The sequence below is a fragment of the Ochotona curzoniae genome, unplaced genomic scaffold (assembly GCF_017591425.1).
Source record: "Ochotona curzoniae isolate NIBS_2020 unplaced genomic scaffold, NIBS_Ocur_1.0 scaffold_3208, whole genome shotgun sequence".
NCBI lineage: Eukaryota > Metazoa > Chordata > Mammalia > Lagomorpha > Ochotonidae > Ochotona > Ochotona curzoniae.
In genome coordinates this window covers 28,993,478-29,009,365 of record NW_024467106.1, presented here as the reverse complement: position 1 = coordinate 29,009,365, position 15,888 = coordinate 28,993,478, and the positions used below count along the sequence as shown (strand labels likewise).

General features: G+C 51.0%; 1 protein-coding gene across 1 annotated transcript in view; it reads left to right on the top strand.

Moving 5' to 3' along the window:
• The first annotated feature begins 4,291 nt into the window (after positions 1 to 4,291).
• CCDC180 (coiled-coil domain containing 180) overlaps positions 4,292 to 15,888 on the top strand; it is a 44,500-nt gene continuing 32,903 nt past the window's right edge. Inside the window, exons 1-12 of the mRNA XM_040963534.1 lie at positions 4,292 to 4,351; positions 5,448 to 5,641; positions 6,237 to 6,325; positions 7,302 to 7,411; positions 8,033 to 8,161; positions 8,246 to 8,356; positions 8,464 to 8,559; positions 10,807 to 10,970; positions 11,402 to 11,521; positions 13,307 to 13,386; positions 15,303 to 15,391; positions 15,766 to 15,888. Of these exons, the coding sequence (XP_040819468.1) occupies positions 4,292 to 4,351; positions 5,448 to 5,641; positions 6,237 to 6,325; positions 7,302 to 7,411; positions 8,033 to 8,161; positions 8,246 to 8,356; positions 8,464 to 8,559; positions 10,807 to 10,970; positions 11,402 to 11,521; positions 13,307 to 13,386; positions 15,303 to 15,391; positions 15,766 to 15,888 (1,365 nt within the window). The remainder of the gene's footprint in view (positions 4,352 to 5,447; positions 5,642 to 6,236; positions 6,326 to 7,301; positions 7,412 to 8,032; positions 8,162 to 8,245; positions 8,357 to 8,463; positions 8,560 to 10,806; positions 10,971 to 11,401; positions 11,522 to 13,306; positions 13,387 to 15,302; positions 15,392 to 15,765) is intronic.

Genomic DNA, 15,888 nt, shown 5'->3' with positions numbered 1-15,888 from the left:
CTAGCTGAGAGACAACACGAGTAGAGCTGCCTGAGCAAACAAGCTCCTGGGTGTTGGAGGCATGGGAGCACTGAGGCTGCTCAGAGCTGCTCCCGAAGAGGCTTGGCCTGGGTGGCTGGCCAAATAGATTGTGCTGGAGTGCAGGGCTGTGATGGCCTAAGACCTGATTAGATGCTGACCATTCAAATACCCTTCCAGAAGGCCAGGCGGCTGATGTGAGGACCCTTGCAATATGGCCAAGGGAAATCTTCATCCACCTCTTGCTGTAACATGGTTGTCATTATCAAGCCCCTAAATAAACCAAGTCCTGTCACCAAACATGTTTTTAGCTGCATCTCCACTACTAAGCTTTTTCATTCTGTTCTCAGAAACAGAAAACTAGGAGGAGTCCCATGCCACCACTTTATAGCTGAGTGAACTGGCCTAGTCACTTTGTCATTCTGTGTTCACTTTCCTTATCTATCTGTACCTCTATATCTATATCTATATCTATATCTATATCTATATCTATATCTATATCTATATCTATATAAGGCAACACCAGCCATTGCTCAAATTAGTTTTTTTTTTTTGAAGATTTATTTTTATTATTTTTTTATTGGAAAGGCGGATATACAGAGAGGAGAGACAGAGAGGAAGATCTTCCGTCCGATGATTCACTCCCCAAATGAGTGCAACGGCTGATACTATGCCGGTCCGAAGCCAGGAGCCTCTTCCGGGTCTCCCACGTGGGTGCAGGGTCCCAGGCCACAGGCAGGGAGCTGGAAAGGAAGCGGGGCTGCCGGGATTAGAACCAGTGCCCATATGGGATCCTGGGCGTGCAAGGCGAGGACCTTAACCACTGCACCACCGCGCCAGGCCCTCAAATTAGTTTTAAGGATAAAATGAATTCATACCTACAAACACTTTTATTTTAAAAATGTGTCATTTTTAAATTTATTTGATAGAGGAGACAGAGAATCAGATCTTCTATTTGTTGGTTTACTTCCCAAATAGCTACAATGAGCCAGGCTGAGCCAGGCCAAATCCAAGAGCCTAAAAATCACCAGGTTTCCCACATGGGATGGCAGCTGGCTGAGGACTTGTCAGCCTCTGCTGCCTTCCCAGATGCATTATCAAGGAGCTGGATCAGAATCAAAAATTGAACTGGTACTCTGATTTGGGATGCTGGCATCACAGGCAGCAGCCCAATCCACTGTACCACAGTACTGGTCCTAACAATCACTCTTAAGCTAGTGTTTGACATATCCTAAACTCTCAATAAATAACAGTTGTTATTAATCAGGTGACACTTTGTGCTGATCTGATTAATATCTGCTCACCTCCTCACTGAGACATCATCTCCCTAAAGAACCAGGCCTTCCAGGCTCAGACAGAACACCAAAGGCATTTGAAAGATAGCAAGTAGCATGACAAGTTACAGGCATGGGCATAACCCAGGGGACTTGTGACACTCTATCAGATGAACCAACATATACATCCTAGGCATCCCAGAAGGGAAAGACGTGGGAAAATGGACAGAAAAATACTGGAAGGAATAATGGCTGGAGTTTTTCCAGATTAGGTGCATTAAAAATGATCTATTTACATGTCATCTGCAAGAGACTCTAGATGTGCAGACAAAAAATTATTGGAAACAAAATCATGTAACAAATAAAAATAAAATTCATGTGGAATCACAAAACACTCCCAATGGACCAAGCAAGCTTAAGCATAAAGAACAAAGCTGTAGACATTACAATACCTGACTTCATAACATACTGCAAAGCTGTAGGAACTCAAACAGCATTATGCTGACAAGCTCCCAAAAATAAAACACACATATCCACAAACAAATAAATTTTGACAAAAGCCACAATAATATACATTGAATAAAGGACAATCTTTTTGATAAATGGTGCTGGGAAAACTAGATATGCAAGTGCAGAAAAACTGGATATATCTCTCACATATACAAAAATCAGATCCCTGCAAACCAAATGAAATGTTAGGTCTAACCTACGGCAATACCAGAAGTAAATGTGAGAAAAATATTCCAGGACATTGGCCATGAAAAGATTTTGTTTTGTGCAAATGATACCATAAGCAGTGGAACAAAAGTAAACAACTAAATAGGGTTGCATCAAGCTAAATCTTCCACATAGCAAAGGAAAGGGAAACTTTTAAAAGTGAAGAGACAACCTACAGAATGGAAGAAAATCTTTGCAAAGCGTTCATCCAAAAAGGGAACTCAAACAGTTCACAGCAAAATCCATGATCATCATCATCATCATCATCATCATCTGGTTTAAAAATAGGCAAATGACTTGAATGGAGATTTTTCAAAAGAGGACATATACGTGGCCACCAAGCACATGAACAAAAAATGCTCAACATCACTAACGATAAGGGAAATACAAATCAAACCACAAGGAGACGTTTTCACCCAAGGTAGACCGTTACTAAAAAGGGGGCGGGGGCAGGGCAGGAAGACAAACGCTGGTAGGGATGCTTTGAAAGCGGAATTCACCTACATTCTTGGTAGGAGTGTAAATTAATATGGTCATTATGGAAAACAGTATGCAAGTTTTTTTTAAAAAAAGTTATTAATGGAACTACCTGTGATTCAGCAATCCCAAAGGAGTTAGAATCAATAGGTCAAGGAGGTGTTGGCACTCCCTTGCTCATTGCAGCACTCTTCGTAACAGCAGAGATAGGAAGTCCCTGTGGACTGAAGAATGGATGAAGTGTGGCATAAACACAGTCGGGAACACTGTTGATCCACAAACAGAATGAAATGGTGGTGTTTGTAACCACGTGGGTGGAACTGGAGGGTGTGATGAAAGACAAATATTACATCTTCTCATTTATATGTAAAAGCTAAGAAATTGACCTCACAGAAATAGAGAACAAATAGTGGTCAGACTGGGAATACCATGCAAAAGGCAAACACATATTACCACACATAATCCAAACTCAAAGTCCCTTAAACTGGGGAGGTAAATTCTCTGTGATAGGATTATGGCTTGTTCTTATGATCTCCACTGAATGCTTAGCTATTTTGTAATTCTCCATAATAAAAGCATTGTTTAATGATAATAAAGTCATATATGTGGTATGCCCATGTATTTAAACCATGCCATTTTAGGGAAAACGAAAGAAATAATCAAATTACAGGTGTGCCAGGAACTAGAACCCAAGATATCTCGGGCAGCAAAAAAAAAAAAAAAAAAAAAAAAGAGTATTTAGGGTGTAATAGGCCTTCTAGGAGCGGCAGAGACCAGAAACTGAAAGTAATGGGTGGACATTTTTTATTTATTATTTTTCATCCCTTCCTTCAGTCACCTATACTTTGCTTCCAGCGAAAACGAACTGGTTTTCACTGTCATAATTCACTGTTAGTAAAGCCAAGTATGAAAATGAAGGGGTCCATCCAACTGCCCAGTTTCCGATGCTAGCCGAGGTCACTTGCCCTAGAAAGATGGCATGGGGAGCATTTAGTAGTGTTCTGCAGGGGATCCCTGCCCAGGGGATGGGATCAGCCTTCAGGGGAGCAGTTCCCCGACTCCTGTGGCATCGGTCACTCCTGGGCAACGTGGCTTGGGGCCAGGTAAGCGGGGCGGGGCCAGCGCGACCCGCCCGCGTTACCTTGGAGACCAAGCGTCCAGCCACGGATACAACTGTACTGACAACGCAGCGGCGCTCTCCTACCGGTGGGGCCGCTGTGCAGAGTCCCTTTCGGGTGTGTGCTGGCCCCGGAGCTGGGGATCTGAGGTGCTGCCCTGAGCTGCCTGGGGGACTCGAAAGGTACGGGAAGATTGGACTGGATGTAAGGCTCCTCATTTGGGTGTCCAGAATAAGGCGGCGCCCGCCCCGTGTCCCCCTGCAGGGTCGGCTCCTGGAGTCGGATTCAGAGCAGGGGGCTTGGGGCTCCAGCCCCAGCGGACAGGCACTTGGCAGAAGCGGGGCGGGGTGGGGGCCGAGTGAGGGGACAAACAATAATCCTGGGGTGCCCTGAAGAGTTTTTCCTCCTGAAGAGTTCTCCTTCTTTCCTCAGCTCCTGTCGCTGGATTTGCTTGGTGCCAGGCACCTAGGGTTAAGCCCCTGGGTTGATTTCAAGCGTCCCTGGCTCTTACTCAACTTTGTTCTATTTAAAAGGAAAACTTTGAGCCGGCGTGAAGGTCTCCGCCACTGGGGTGCCTGCTGGACCTGCTTTTGAGACCAGCACGGGTTTGAGGAGGCCACATCTCAGACACATTTCTTGGAGGACAGTGGGACTCCTGGCAGGGGCGACAAAGAGATGTCATCGCCGATGGGGAAGGTGACGCAGGTGCACAGCGGGAGCGTCTACCAGCAGATCTTCCAGGCCCAGGTAGGGCCGCCTGAGCTCTGGGTTCCGCCCCTTCCCTGTGCTCCCCACGAAACGCCCCTTCTTCCCTCAGAGGGCTTTCCTATCCGGGCTGTGATTTTTCCAACCGTTTCTTAGTGCTTCTTCAACAGCATTAATGCAGAACTAGAATGGCCACTCTTGAAAATGAAAGGACTTAAGTGAAAATTTTAAATAGCTCAGAAACAGCCTGAATCCATCAGTTGATGTCTTGGATCTGTGTCCAAAATAGTTCTGAAGTTTCTAAGTGGGCCTTGTCACAGGCCAGTGGCATGGACTGGCTTTTTCTCCAGTGTAGTGTCTCTGGGATGCTTTTGCATATACAACCTCACCTTGAGCCCCACAATGCTCCAAGGAAGGCTCCTCTTAGTGACTGTGGAGGTTGTTGACCCTTCTAAAGCACTGTGCAGAAAAACAGCATCTCTGAACAGAAATGCACAGAACCCAATCTTTCCTTGGGGCTTCCAGACCGCTTATTTAAAAAGAGTCTTTATTCCCACATTGGACTCTAAGTAATGTTCTTTATAGATAGTCTTAGAAAACACAAAAGAATAATTAAATGACTCCTACCCCCACTGTAAGCAACTCGCTATTCTGAAGGTTAAACACACCCCCATCCTTTTTTTCCCCCCTCTATGCCACTTTGAAATTACACTGTATACTTTTGGTTTGGTTTCATGCACACCTTCAGTTGATACACTTAACTAGTACCCTCTCCTAAGAAATTGTAAGCCTCACCTTTAATATAAATGCCTGACACTCTATCCATGGAAGGAGCATGCCATGGTCATGTGCCCAATCCCTGATTGTTGGATGCTCCTGGGTCTCCAGGTCTTGTGATTGTAAGTAAGGCTAGGATGAGCATCTGGCTCCTCGTCCAAGTTTCTGAAGAGTTCCCATCCTTAAGTGTGGGGGAGGAGGGCACTAGGTAGGCATGAGCCCCGGGGTTGTGGAGGCCTCCATGCAGAGTGCCTTCTCTGTGGCAGGTCTCTATGTGTCCTTTTAGGACAGGCATGGCCAGCCCAAGAGTATAGGGCATCTGTAACTCTGAGCACCCAATCCTTGTCTCCCATGGATCCAGGTGCAGCTGGTCCAATCCCTAGCGGCCACGAGAAAGCGGGCAGCAGAACGTTCTAGGACCCTGAAGCATTCTGCCAGGAAGAAAAGCTCTCTGAAGAAGGTAGATGGGCCTGAAGAGCAGGTGCCTCCTGGGCAGCACAAGTGGAAGGCCAGCCTCCCCCGTGTCTCGACCACCAAAAACCCCATTCTGTACAGGTAGGTCCTGCTGCCAGGCCACACAGCAGTAGTCTCACAGGATGTTTGCCTGGTAGGAATGAACTCTCAAAGTGGGGGGATAGCTGTGGCTTGGTGGATAAGCCTGTGGGACGAGGGTCAGGGAAGCTCTCAGCTGAGCTGAAACTGGAAAGGAAGAGAAGGATGTCCAATCCTCCCAACTGAGACAGCTTGTCCTGAGTCCCAGCTCTGTCCTCCCACCTGCCGGGGCCTGGGCATCACAAGGGTTGGTCCTGGTCCCAGGAATAGCTGAAGGCACCTGGTTTTCTTGGTGGCTCCTGTCCTTCTGATCCTCCATCAGCCCACATGGTAGATGGCTTGGGTCACCCTTCCCACTGGGTTTCCCACCTGGAAAAGAAGCCAGCTCACTGAGGACAGGGCCAGGGCTTCTTGTTTCAGAGCCATGCAGTGTCTGGGAGTAGGAACACTGCTCAGGGCTCTCTGGGATGAGGGTGGGCCTGGGCCAGGGATGCCCATGCACAATCCCTCTAGAGACTCCAGGCCTGGCTGGATGTATGTGGGTGAGTGGGGATAGCAGAGCATGAGCCTTTATTCCTCTCCTCTGCTTGTGCTTCAGGGAAACAGATAAAAGCAAGAAGGAAAGAGCTGAAGAGAATGAGAATGCCGTGGCCGCCCGGGAAGTGCGGGGCCTCCTAGACAACATTGGTGAGCCCCTTTATCCAAGAACAGGCCTGCCTGGGCAAGACATTGAGCCTACCCCTGAAGGTCATGCTGTGTCTCTCACTGGCCCCTAGGGGGCGTGTTCACCTGGGCATCTCATCTGGGAATTTCCTGCCTGCTCAGGGAGCCAGGGCTTTTTGGTGAAAAGCGTTGGACTAACGGTGGTCTTAGCTCCTCTGGTCTGTGCTATACTCTCTCTCAGTCCACACATGCACTACATGCACCCTCACAGGACTTGATCTCAACATAGAGGGCCTTTCTCTCTGTGATTCAGAGAGTTAAAGCCTCTTCACTATGGAGAACCAAGAAAGGAGGTCAGAGAGCAGAGCAGGGCACCCATGCATACCTCCACGAAGGCACCCCAGCAGAGCACTCATATAGCAGAGCATTAGGCAGGAGCACAGATGCCAAGAGCACGTGACCCGTGGCCCTGTTGCTCTCTCACCCACTTTATCCATTATCCCTGCCTGCCTGAGTTTCCTTTCTCACTTGGAAAATGAGGCCAGTAATGAGCTCTTTCAAAGAATGCATCTGATGCAAAACTACACATGGATTTCAAAAAGCTTTTGCGCCCAAACCAGCATCTTTCAATCCGTTTTCCCTGGAGGTTTTTTGAAAGTAACCTTGTAGGAGCTCTTTGCTGAGTCGTGAGAAGTAGTGGAGTTAGGAACAACACCCACTACGCAGCAAGTGCTGTGTTAAGTGCGGGCTGTTACTACCATATTTTTAAAACCTACCAACACTTTTGTTGTGCATACCACCTTTGGGATCTTTTTATCAGCATTGAAATGTGTCTCTAAAACTTCATTTCCTACAGGGTTTAGCGACTACCTTTCTCTTTTCCCTCTTCACTTGCCCCCCTGTGTCCTGGTTGGCCTGGCACCCTCCATGCTCTGAGCCCTCGCCTGCCGTGCAGAGCAGCCTCGGCCCAGGAGCACTCACAGCTGTTGTTGCTTCACAGTTCCAGAGAAGGCCCGCGCTGAACCCCTACAGGTGACAGAGGATCCCAAGCGCAGGAAATACGAGAGCTGCCTGGCCAGCTTCCAGGAGGAGATCGCACAGATCGGGATGGTGAGGTCCTCACTCCGTCGCTCACTCTCCCCACCCACTGCTTCTGGGGTCTCCTCACTGTCCCCCAACCCAGCCACGCAGGCTTCCCAGGCCGATATGATTGGAGTCCTGGTAACCACACGGGAGTGGCTGGTACTCATCCTAAGTGTGACCTGTCTTCTCCATGGGGAAAGGCCTGCTGCTGCCATTACTGCATGGGTGGCCAAGAGTCTGGACTGAGTCAACGCAGAGGGGGGCTGCATGGCAAGAGCCCCAGGGGACTGAAATTGAAGTCCAATCTTTGATTTTCCCATCAGTTCTGTTGCTGACGGCCAGTACCTTTCCCTGCTGTCAGCTCCCAGGCCCCTCCAGAAACTCATCTCTGGTAGCCCTCAAGTCCTGGCACCTTCCCTCTCTGCTCAGAATCACACCTCCCTCATATTCTCCAAGTCTTCCTGGGGCCTGATGTCCCACCCTGGAGCACTGAAAGTGGGCTCTGCAAAAACCTGGACTCATCCCAGCTATTGCTGGCACCCTGCCTGGCCAGTGTCTCTTAGAGGAGGTAGTCCTCTTGTCTCAGCAGGGGATTAGGGGGTGGGGGTCAGGGCCAGGGCCATAACCTAGGCCTCTGACCCATTGCAGGAAATGGAACCTCTCATCTTGGAGACTGGAGGTGGTTTTTTGAAACAACTGTCCGAATCTGAGGAAAGTATCGACCATCTCTTCACGAAGGTGGAAAATGACATCAACTTTGAGAACTACACCTTCCAAGTAGGGCTCTGTTTTCCTGGTTCAGCCTACCCCAGCCACCCACCCTCCTAGCTGGGCCCCTGTGTGACTCTCCTCTGTGCACAGATGCTGTGGGAGCTGTGGGAGAAGGTGACCACATCATTCCTGCAGCAGAAGCAGGGGATAAAGAATCTAGACGAAGCCCTGCACCTGCTGGAGTTCTCCAGGGCTGAGAAAGTGAGTGAGCTGCAGAGGGGGTACCTGATGGCCACCAATCTGCAGTTGCTGGAACTTCCATCTGCTTCCTTCATTGTGAGCACTGACTGATGCCATGTCATTGCCAGTTGAAAAGCGTGCTGACGAAGTATGTAGAGATCTTGGAGAAAACGTCCTACCTCATGAAGTTAGACGTGCAACGGCTGATAGACCAAGAAGCCATGGTGAGAGGTTTGCTAGCACCCAGATGGACACATCCCTCCATCCAGGGTATGGGAGGAGGCACAGCCATCCTCCTAAGGCATCCCCAGCCCATGTCAGGCACAGTGGGACCTCTGCTCTGGAGCATTTCCAGGGAACTCAGTGGGCCACTTGCCTCAAGAGTCAGTCTTTGTTGTTGTAAGCATCTTCAGTGGAACCTTCTCCTGTGACTTGCACAACTCTCCTGACAGTGTTAAAGTGGGCCTGTGCCTAGCACAGGGCTATTGTTTGCACACTGATGCCTTCTTCTGAACCAGATACTCAGACATGGCTTGAGAAAGACATACACACAACACACACACACACACACACACACACACAGAGAGAGAGAGAGAGAGAGAGAGAGAGAGAGAGAGAGAGAGAGAGACAGATGACTGGGAGGAATTCCTGCATCTACTCGCACTCCCACAGCATCCAGGATAAAGCAAGGAACTCAGAACTCAATCCAGATTTTCCACATGGGTGACAGGGACCCAAATATGTGAGCCATCCCTTGCCTCTTCCCAGGGTATGCTGTGGCAAGAAGCTGGAGTTGGGAGCAGAGGCAGAGCTGGGACCCAGGCAGTCTGACATGTGATGCAGACATCCCAAACAGCATCTTAACTGCTGTGCCCAACACCTGCCCCAGCACTGACTGCGCTGTGTGTATCTCCTGGCATGTTTCTCAGTTACTCTGTGTGATGGATCAGTGGCTACACTGTCATTCTTTGGGGACTGTTGTGGTCTCAGGGCAATCCCCGCCCTCCTGAGCAGCTCGTCTGCCCCTGTCTCGGTCTTGCAGCTGCTCTACTCTCTCCTGGGCCTCTTGTCAGTATCTACTACTGAGCCATACCTGCCTCTTGGTTCTTTCCCCACTGCCTCCTCTTACCCACACCTCCAGCCTCCCCCAGCTGCTCTCTTGGGGATGGGAAACGTGAACTTTGCACTTGTTTATGATGTCTTTAAAGTCAGGATACAGCTTGGGCCCTTGGCTATGAGAAAGGAGGACCACTTTTGGCTGCCCAGGGGTACATTTTGTATTTGTGGATTTTCTGGCTGTGGTGTGGCTGAGCTGAGTCTCCTGGCAGCAGTGCAGGCTGAAATGAGTGTAGGTGTTCAGAATCTCAGATGGTACAGCCCACATCTAGATGTGGTGCCCTAGACACAGTGTAGGCACAAGGTTGGCAAGGAGGAATCTAGCCCTCTCTCTCCATGGCCCAGATGTGAAGCTCCCAAAATAACTGCGCTTGCACCTGTAGGGGCCTCCCACCCATTCATGACCATGATACCTGCCAGGACTCAGCAGTGGAAGCTCTCTTGTGGGACAGAGGAGAACACCAAAACTGTAGACGTAGTGTTCCTGGGAGAGTGAGAGCTCTCCACGTTCTGGTTATCTTTCCATGCCTTGCTTTCTGTACTCACTATAGGAACTGGCGCTTGCTACTTGAGCTTGGTGTATTTTGCTCATTTAATCATGCAAATGTTATCACTCTAATTGGCCAGAGTGTGGCTATGGAGCCTGAGCAAACCCCTGTTAGTGTTGCCCAGCCAGGAAGCACAGCTGGCCTCAAACCTCGGTCTCCAATGAAAAGCACTAATGGGGTCTCCATGTGCTGTGCTAGACAGAGTCCCCTTTTCTCCAGCAGGCTTTGGTGGTGTGGGTTGGCATTTGGGGCTATTCCCATGACATAACAGGAACAGGGATGCTGAAGGGCAGAACAGGGCCATACAGTGAAAGCACTGTCCCTCCCTCCCACCAAGGGTGCCCAGGTGACAGTTACTGGGAGATCTGCCTAGAGAATGTTCTAGCTCTGTCCTCATCAGGGCCCTGGGTCCCACTTCTTATTGTCCTTGCATGAGCACTCTGCATTAGGGACAAGTTTATTTTAAAAATGGTGAGCAGCCTGGAGCCCACGGGAATGCTCAATTCCTTTCACCTTGATAAATGATTTCATGCGACCTGGAGCTTGAGCATTGTGTGGTCCACTTATGTGGTTAAGCCTTCCAGGAAGACCCTTGTCACTTGTCCATGGCAGGTCATCCCCCGGCAGCTTCCTTAGCTGCCTACTGACCCCTGGGGGACTCCTCCCAATTTGCCCCATCCCACTCCACTCCTCAGCCTGTACCTACCCAGGGAGCCTCCCAGTCACCCACCACCCCTTTCTTACCATGCCTCATTCTCTATGTGAGAATCTTGCCGAGTTGTAGCCCTGCCTTACCTGTGACCACAGATCATGAACCATGCCCTGCTGGGCAACCGGAGGGCCATTTCCCAGCTGTTCGTCAACCTGATGGAGGCCACCCTACAGCAGGAGCTGGACACCCGCCACCGCTGGCAGGGCCTGGTGGATGCCTGGAAAGCACTCAAGAAGGAGGCCATGCTGCAGGAGTTCAGGTCAGCCTGGCCACCCTGCATGGAATGCGTCTGTCAGGCCAAGGTCACAAAAGCACTGCATACATCCAAAGCACCAGCTGTGGAAGGCCAATGGTGGGGGAGGGGATCGGGGTGGGGCACTGGGGGCAGGAGCAGAGGCTCAGGCAAGGCTTCCAGAGCTGACACGCATCTGTCAGCAGCTCTGTGTGATCTGAGCAGGCACGTGCTATGCTGCAAGGGTTTCGTTGGCCCTTCCCTTCCTTCTTCTTACATGCCACCCACATCCTGCCCTTCAGTGTCCCCGTGGATGGTAGAAGCCCCAGAACTCTGAGCCTTCTACCCTGAGTCACCCTCCCTCTCATGCACCCACCCTCCTCCCCTCCCCCACCTCCCACCTCTCCTCTCCTCTTGTCTCCTTTCCTCTCTGCATGATGCTGTGTCTGGCTGCCCAGTGAGTTCATGGCCAGTGAGAGCATCCAGGCTCCTCCAGCTGTGAAAAAGGAGCTGGATGACCTGCTGGTGACCCAGGAAGTCCTGCAGAAGAAGCGGCTGGAACACCTGTGCTCCATCTGGTACTGGTGGTGTGGGTGAGAGGTCCGGGGGAGTTGGGTTTGAGGGTCCTGTGGAAGGAAGGCCTGTGGGGTCTGTGGGCCATGGCCAGGAGCTTAGACCTTCTCCTGAGGACAGTGAGGTAGCAGAGACTTCGCTAGCTTCAGTGGGTCTGACACTGGAGGCTGGAATGCCAGTGGGGAGGCTGCTGCTATCAGCGGGCATGGGCGCTCTTCCCGCCTGAGAGTCTATGCTCAGCTCTGAACCCATAGCAAAGTTGTTTACTAGGCTGCCCACTGAGAGCTCTGGATCCTGCAGGCCTACAGCCCTGGCACTGTGCAGCTGGTACCCTGAGCAGTGTGGCCCTGCCCCCTGGAGATGCTTCCTGGGTTGTGGAGTGTCCCCTTCTTCCAATCTGGCAGTGCCGTGACACAGGCTCTTCTTATCTGTACCACTCACCCACCTTAGAATCAAAGTACCAGGATATAAATGGCTATTAGGACCCCGTGTGACCTGAGCCATAGGGGTTCCCCAAGGCAGGCACCACCTGCTCCATTCTATCTTGTGATTCAGGTTTACATTAACAAGCCTGAAAAAGCACCTGTGCTGTTTACAATAATTCAACACACTTCTGACTCTGAGTTCCTGGACCAAGTGTGTTGTTTCTTGGTCCCATCCCTTGAGGCACAGTTCTGGACTCTCATTTGGGCTCCAGCTGCCCTCAAACAGTTACATGCCAGCACCTCTAGGAGGCGGCACTGAGCCCCTGAGGTCATGTCCAGGACCCTATCATAGCTGCTCCCACAGTGTCAGCAGGAAGTAGGATTTGGGCAGCAGCAGCCAGGCAAGGCCAGATATGTGGTCCCCAGGACTGTCGATCTAATTGCAGGAATGTCTTTCCCCTCACTCAGGCCCTATGCTCTCCTAAGAAAGGCTTCTCAGAGAGGTGTGTGTGCCACTTTCCTCTCTACCTTGCCCCATGCCTCTCGCAGGCCATGCACACCTGAGGCTGGTCAACCACCCATCCAAAAGGAGGGGAGAGATGCTGACAAGCAATGTATCCACATTTACACTCCTTGCCAGAACTGGGAGACTGTATAACGGCAAGTGCTGACACTGCCACATGACCCGGACAGAGAACAGCAGGGGTTACCCTATGAGTCAGAGGCAGGGTGGGTGCTGACAGGACCATACGACTCCCACAAGGTCCCTGGGTTCCTCTCCTGGGTCACACAAGAGGACAAGGTCACTTGCAAACCTTGACTAGGTCGTGCATGCTAGTGTCCTACTGACCACAGCAATCACATGGCTACACCTGGGTTCCTGGGATGAAGGAACAGACTCCTCCCAGTGGAAGAAGCTAATGAAACTGACCATTGGTCTCTGGGCCACACTGTTTTTCTAAGAGGATTCATGACTTTAGTTAGAAGATATCTATTGTTGGGTATGAAGAGTCTTCCAATAAATTTATATTATGTAGGTTTATGTAAAGTCCTATTAAAGTGAGGGTCTTCACAAGTGTACTTTGCATGTATTTTCTGCTCTTGTCTCAAAGGAAGTTTCTAGCAGTAGGCTTCCTCGGCCAAGTAATAGAAACTGGGAGAAGTCAGCCTTGTGTTCTCAGCAGCAACATGCTCTGTAGTATTAGCATATCTGTCTGTGTTGTGTGTTTCTGGCACCAGGAAGTCCCCGGCAGGTGCCCCTTGGTTCTTCAAGTGCTGGAGACACACCCCTCTTCTAAAAGTACTCACACTTCTCGTGAGTGAGCACTGGCTCACACATGCTTTCCTTCTGTCTGCCTTCCCCAGTGACCTCTTGCCCCCCACTTATAACAAGGACCGCCTGGACGAGTGGCACTCCTCTCTCAACTCCCTGAACAAGCAGCTCGGTGAGTGATGCTGGGAGGCTCTGCTGAGTACAGTCACAGATTCATCATAGGTTGGCTGGGCAGCCAGGTAGGAGGAGCAAGTGGTAGCACCTCCTTGCTAAGGAAGCAGGGATCGGAGACCATAAGCTCTGAGAGCCTTAACTAGGCTTTCCTCCCCTCCCAAGATCTCCCGCAAACTATGTCAGCCATGAACTCTGACCCTGACCCCTGACCCAAGTGTGGAGATAGAGGAATGGCTCCAATGACCGTGGCCCAGGAGCATGGGGGCAAAGCCTGTGGTCTTGCCATCAGGAACAAGGGTTTGACATCCATGGAGCTCTGCTCCATGTCAGCTGTGTGGCCTCAGGACAGTCAGAGCCATCTTATGCCTCAGTTTCCTTCTCTATGAAATGGGGGTGTCAGACAGAGTGATACTGGGGTCTACCTTACAGATGGATGTCCAGGCATGTGGAGGGCCCAGCTAACAGCGAGCATCAAATCATAAGTGGTAGTGCTTTAAAAATGCTCTATAGACTTGGGCATCTCGTCTGGTAGGAGGCCTCTATCCTATATTAGGGTGTCTGGGTTCAGTACCTGGCCCTGGCTTCTGATTTCAGCTTCCCATCAATGCAGACCCTGGGAGGCAGCAGTGATGGCTCAAGTGTTTGGGTCCCTGACACCCACATGGGAGACCCAGATTGAACTCTGCCTAGGGTCACACAGCCAATGAAAGGACACAACTCTTTCTGGCTTGGTTCTTGAGCTCATCACATCCACCAACATGCCTAGTTCTCTCAGAGTGTTTATGTGAGAGCCCTGAGATTCTAGATAATAGCAATGGCTACTGTTGATTCTTCACCTCCTAGGAACAGGCATTTGTACCGGGCCAGGGGCAATCAGCAGCAGGCTCTACCCATGAATGCATCCAGTCCTAAGAAGGCAGATCAAGCAGGACATTAACAACAGGGAGTGGATGGGTTGCCAGCCCTGTGACCCAATGGCCAGGGACCCAGCCTGGGTTAAGTCATGGAAGACTTGACCAAGGAAGTAGCAAGGCAGAAGTGGGAAGAAGCGTTCCAAGCAGGTGTACATTCAAAGGCAAAGCAGAGCTGGGACTCTGGGAAAGAAGGCAGCAGCAAAATAAAAAAAAAAAGGGAGGGGCTGGAGGACGCAAAGGGGCCAGCTACCCTAGGTAGACCTGGGGAGACTGAGCTTCACCCTGGGGCACTGGGAACCCACAATGGGAGCACTGAGGTCAGCACACTGTAAGAGTGGAAGCAGGGAAGTGGGGGGAGAGTCTATCCCTGTGACCCTTCTGAAAGGCTGGGGATGCCTGGCCACGGGCTGGGAGCTTCTTCTGTCTCTGAGCCAGTGCCTGCTAACCCTGTCCAGCATCCTGAACCTATACCCCATTGCCATCTGCTCTGGCCTCCCCCCAGCTCCTGTCACAGAGCCCACAGAATGTGTGTTCTTGCCATGTGCGGTCAGGAGCACGTGACAGCAGATGCTCATCTGAGACATCAGCCACGCTGTTTTCTGTACATCAGGAACAGAGGGAAGGGCTTCCACACATTCTGCTGGAGCAAGTCCTTGAGCTGTTACCCACTCAGGACCTGTGAACACTGTCCATGGGCACCCTCCTGGCTGTGTTAGGGTTTCAGTGCAGCTAAACTGAGTCTAGAATCAGGGTCAGAAATAATCAGAATAGATGGAGAGGAGTCCTTCAGGGTGGGGTGGGAGGGCACTTAAGTTGGGGCATCAGGGACTGCATGAGGAGGAAGCTGAGGGGGCATTACCAATCTGTACCTCAAAAGCCTTGGAGGTACAGGCATTCACTGGGGCATGGAAGGAGGCTGGCACCAGTATGGAGGGGACAGGTCCCTTCTACTCCCTCTCACTGTGCTGACCTATGTGTTGCTTTCTGCCCTCCCATGGAGACACCTACCACATGGAGAGTGGGATGCGGCTCCGTCTACTCTATGAGAAGACCTGGCAGGAATGCCTGGTTCGGGTGCAGGATTGCAAGGTGCGCTCAGAGAGGAGCAAGGGGCTAGGGCTTGATGTGTCCACCAGTCTCCTCCCTAGCATGGATCCCAGCAGCAGCCACTCACTCCCAAGCCTCTGGGCATCTGCCCAGCCCCTCCTCAGCTGACCTAAGCCATCTCTCAGGCACCTCCCTTAGAAAGTTCCCCACCCATGTGAAAGGAAGCCAGGTGCTCTCTGAACCACCTCAGGCTGCACCTGCTCACACTTGGCATTGGGCATTGCTCTTCCATGGGTTATTGCCACCACCCCAAACCCCTTAGATAACACTAACCCTGAGTCCTGCCAAGGTGGGGCGACGCCCAGCCATGGTCTGCAGCCCTGAGCCAGGCCTTGCCACAATGTCATCCCTTCCAGAAGCAGCTACTAGACTGGAAAGCCTTCAGCGAGGCAGAGGCGGAGAGCGTGGTGAGCCCAACCTTCTTCCACATGGTGGGAACGCTCCAGCGAAAGATGGAGAAGAAGCTGGAGCTCTTGGAT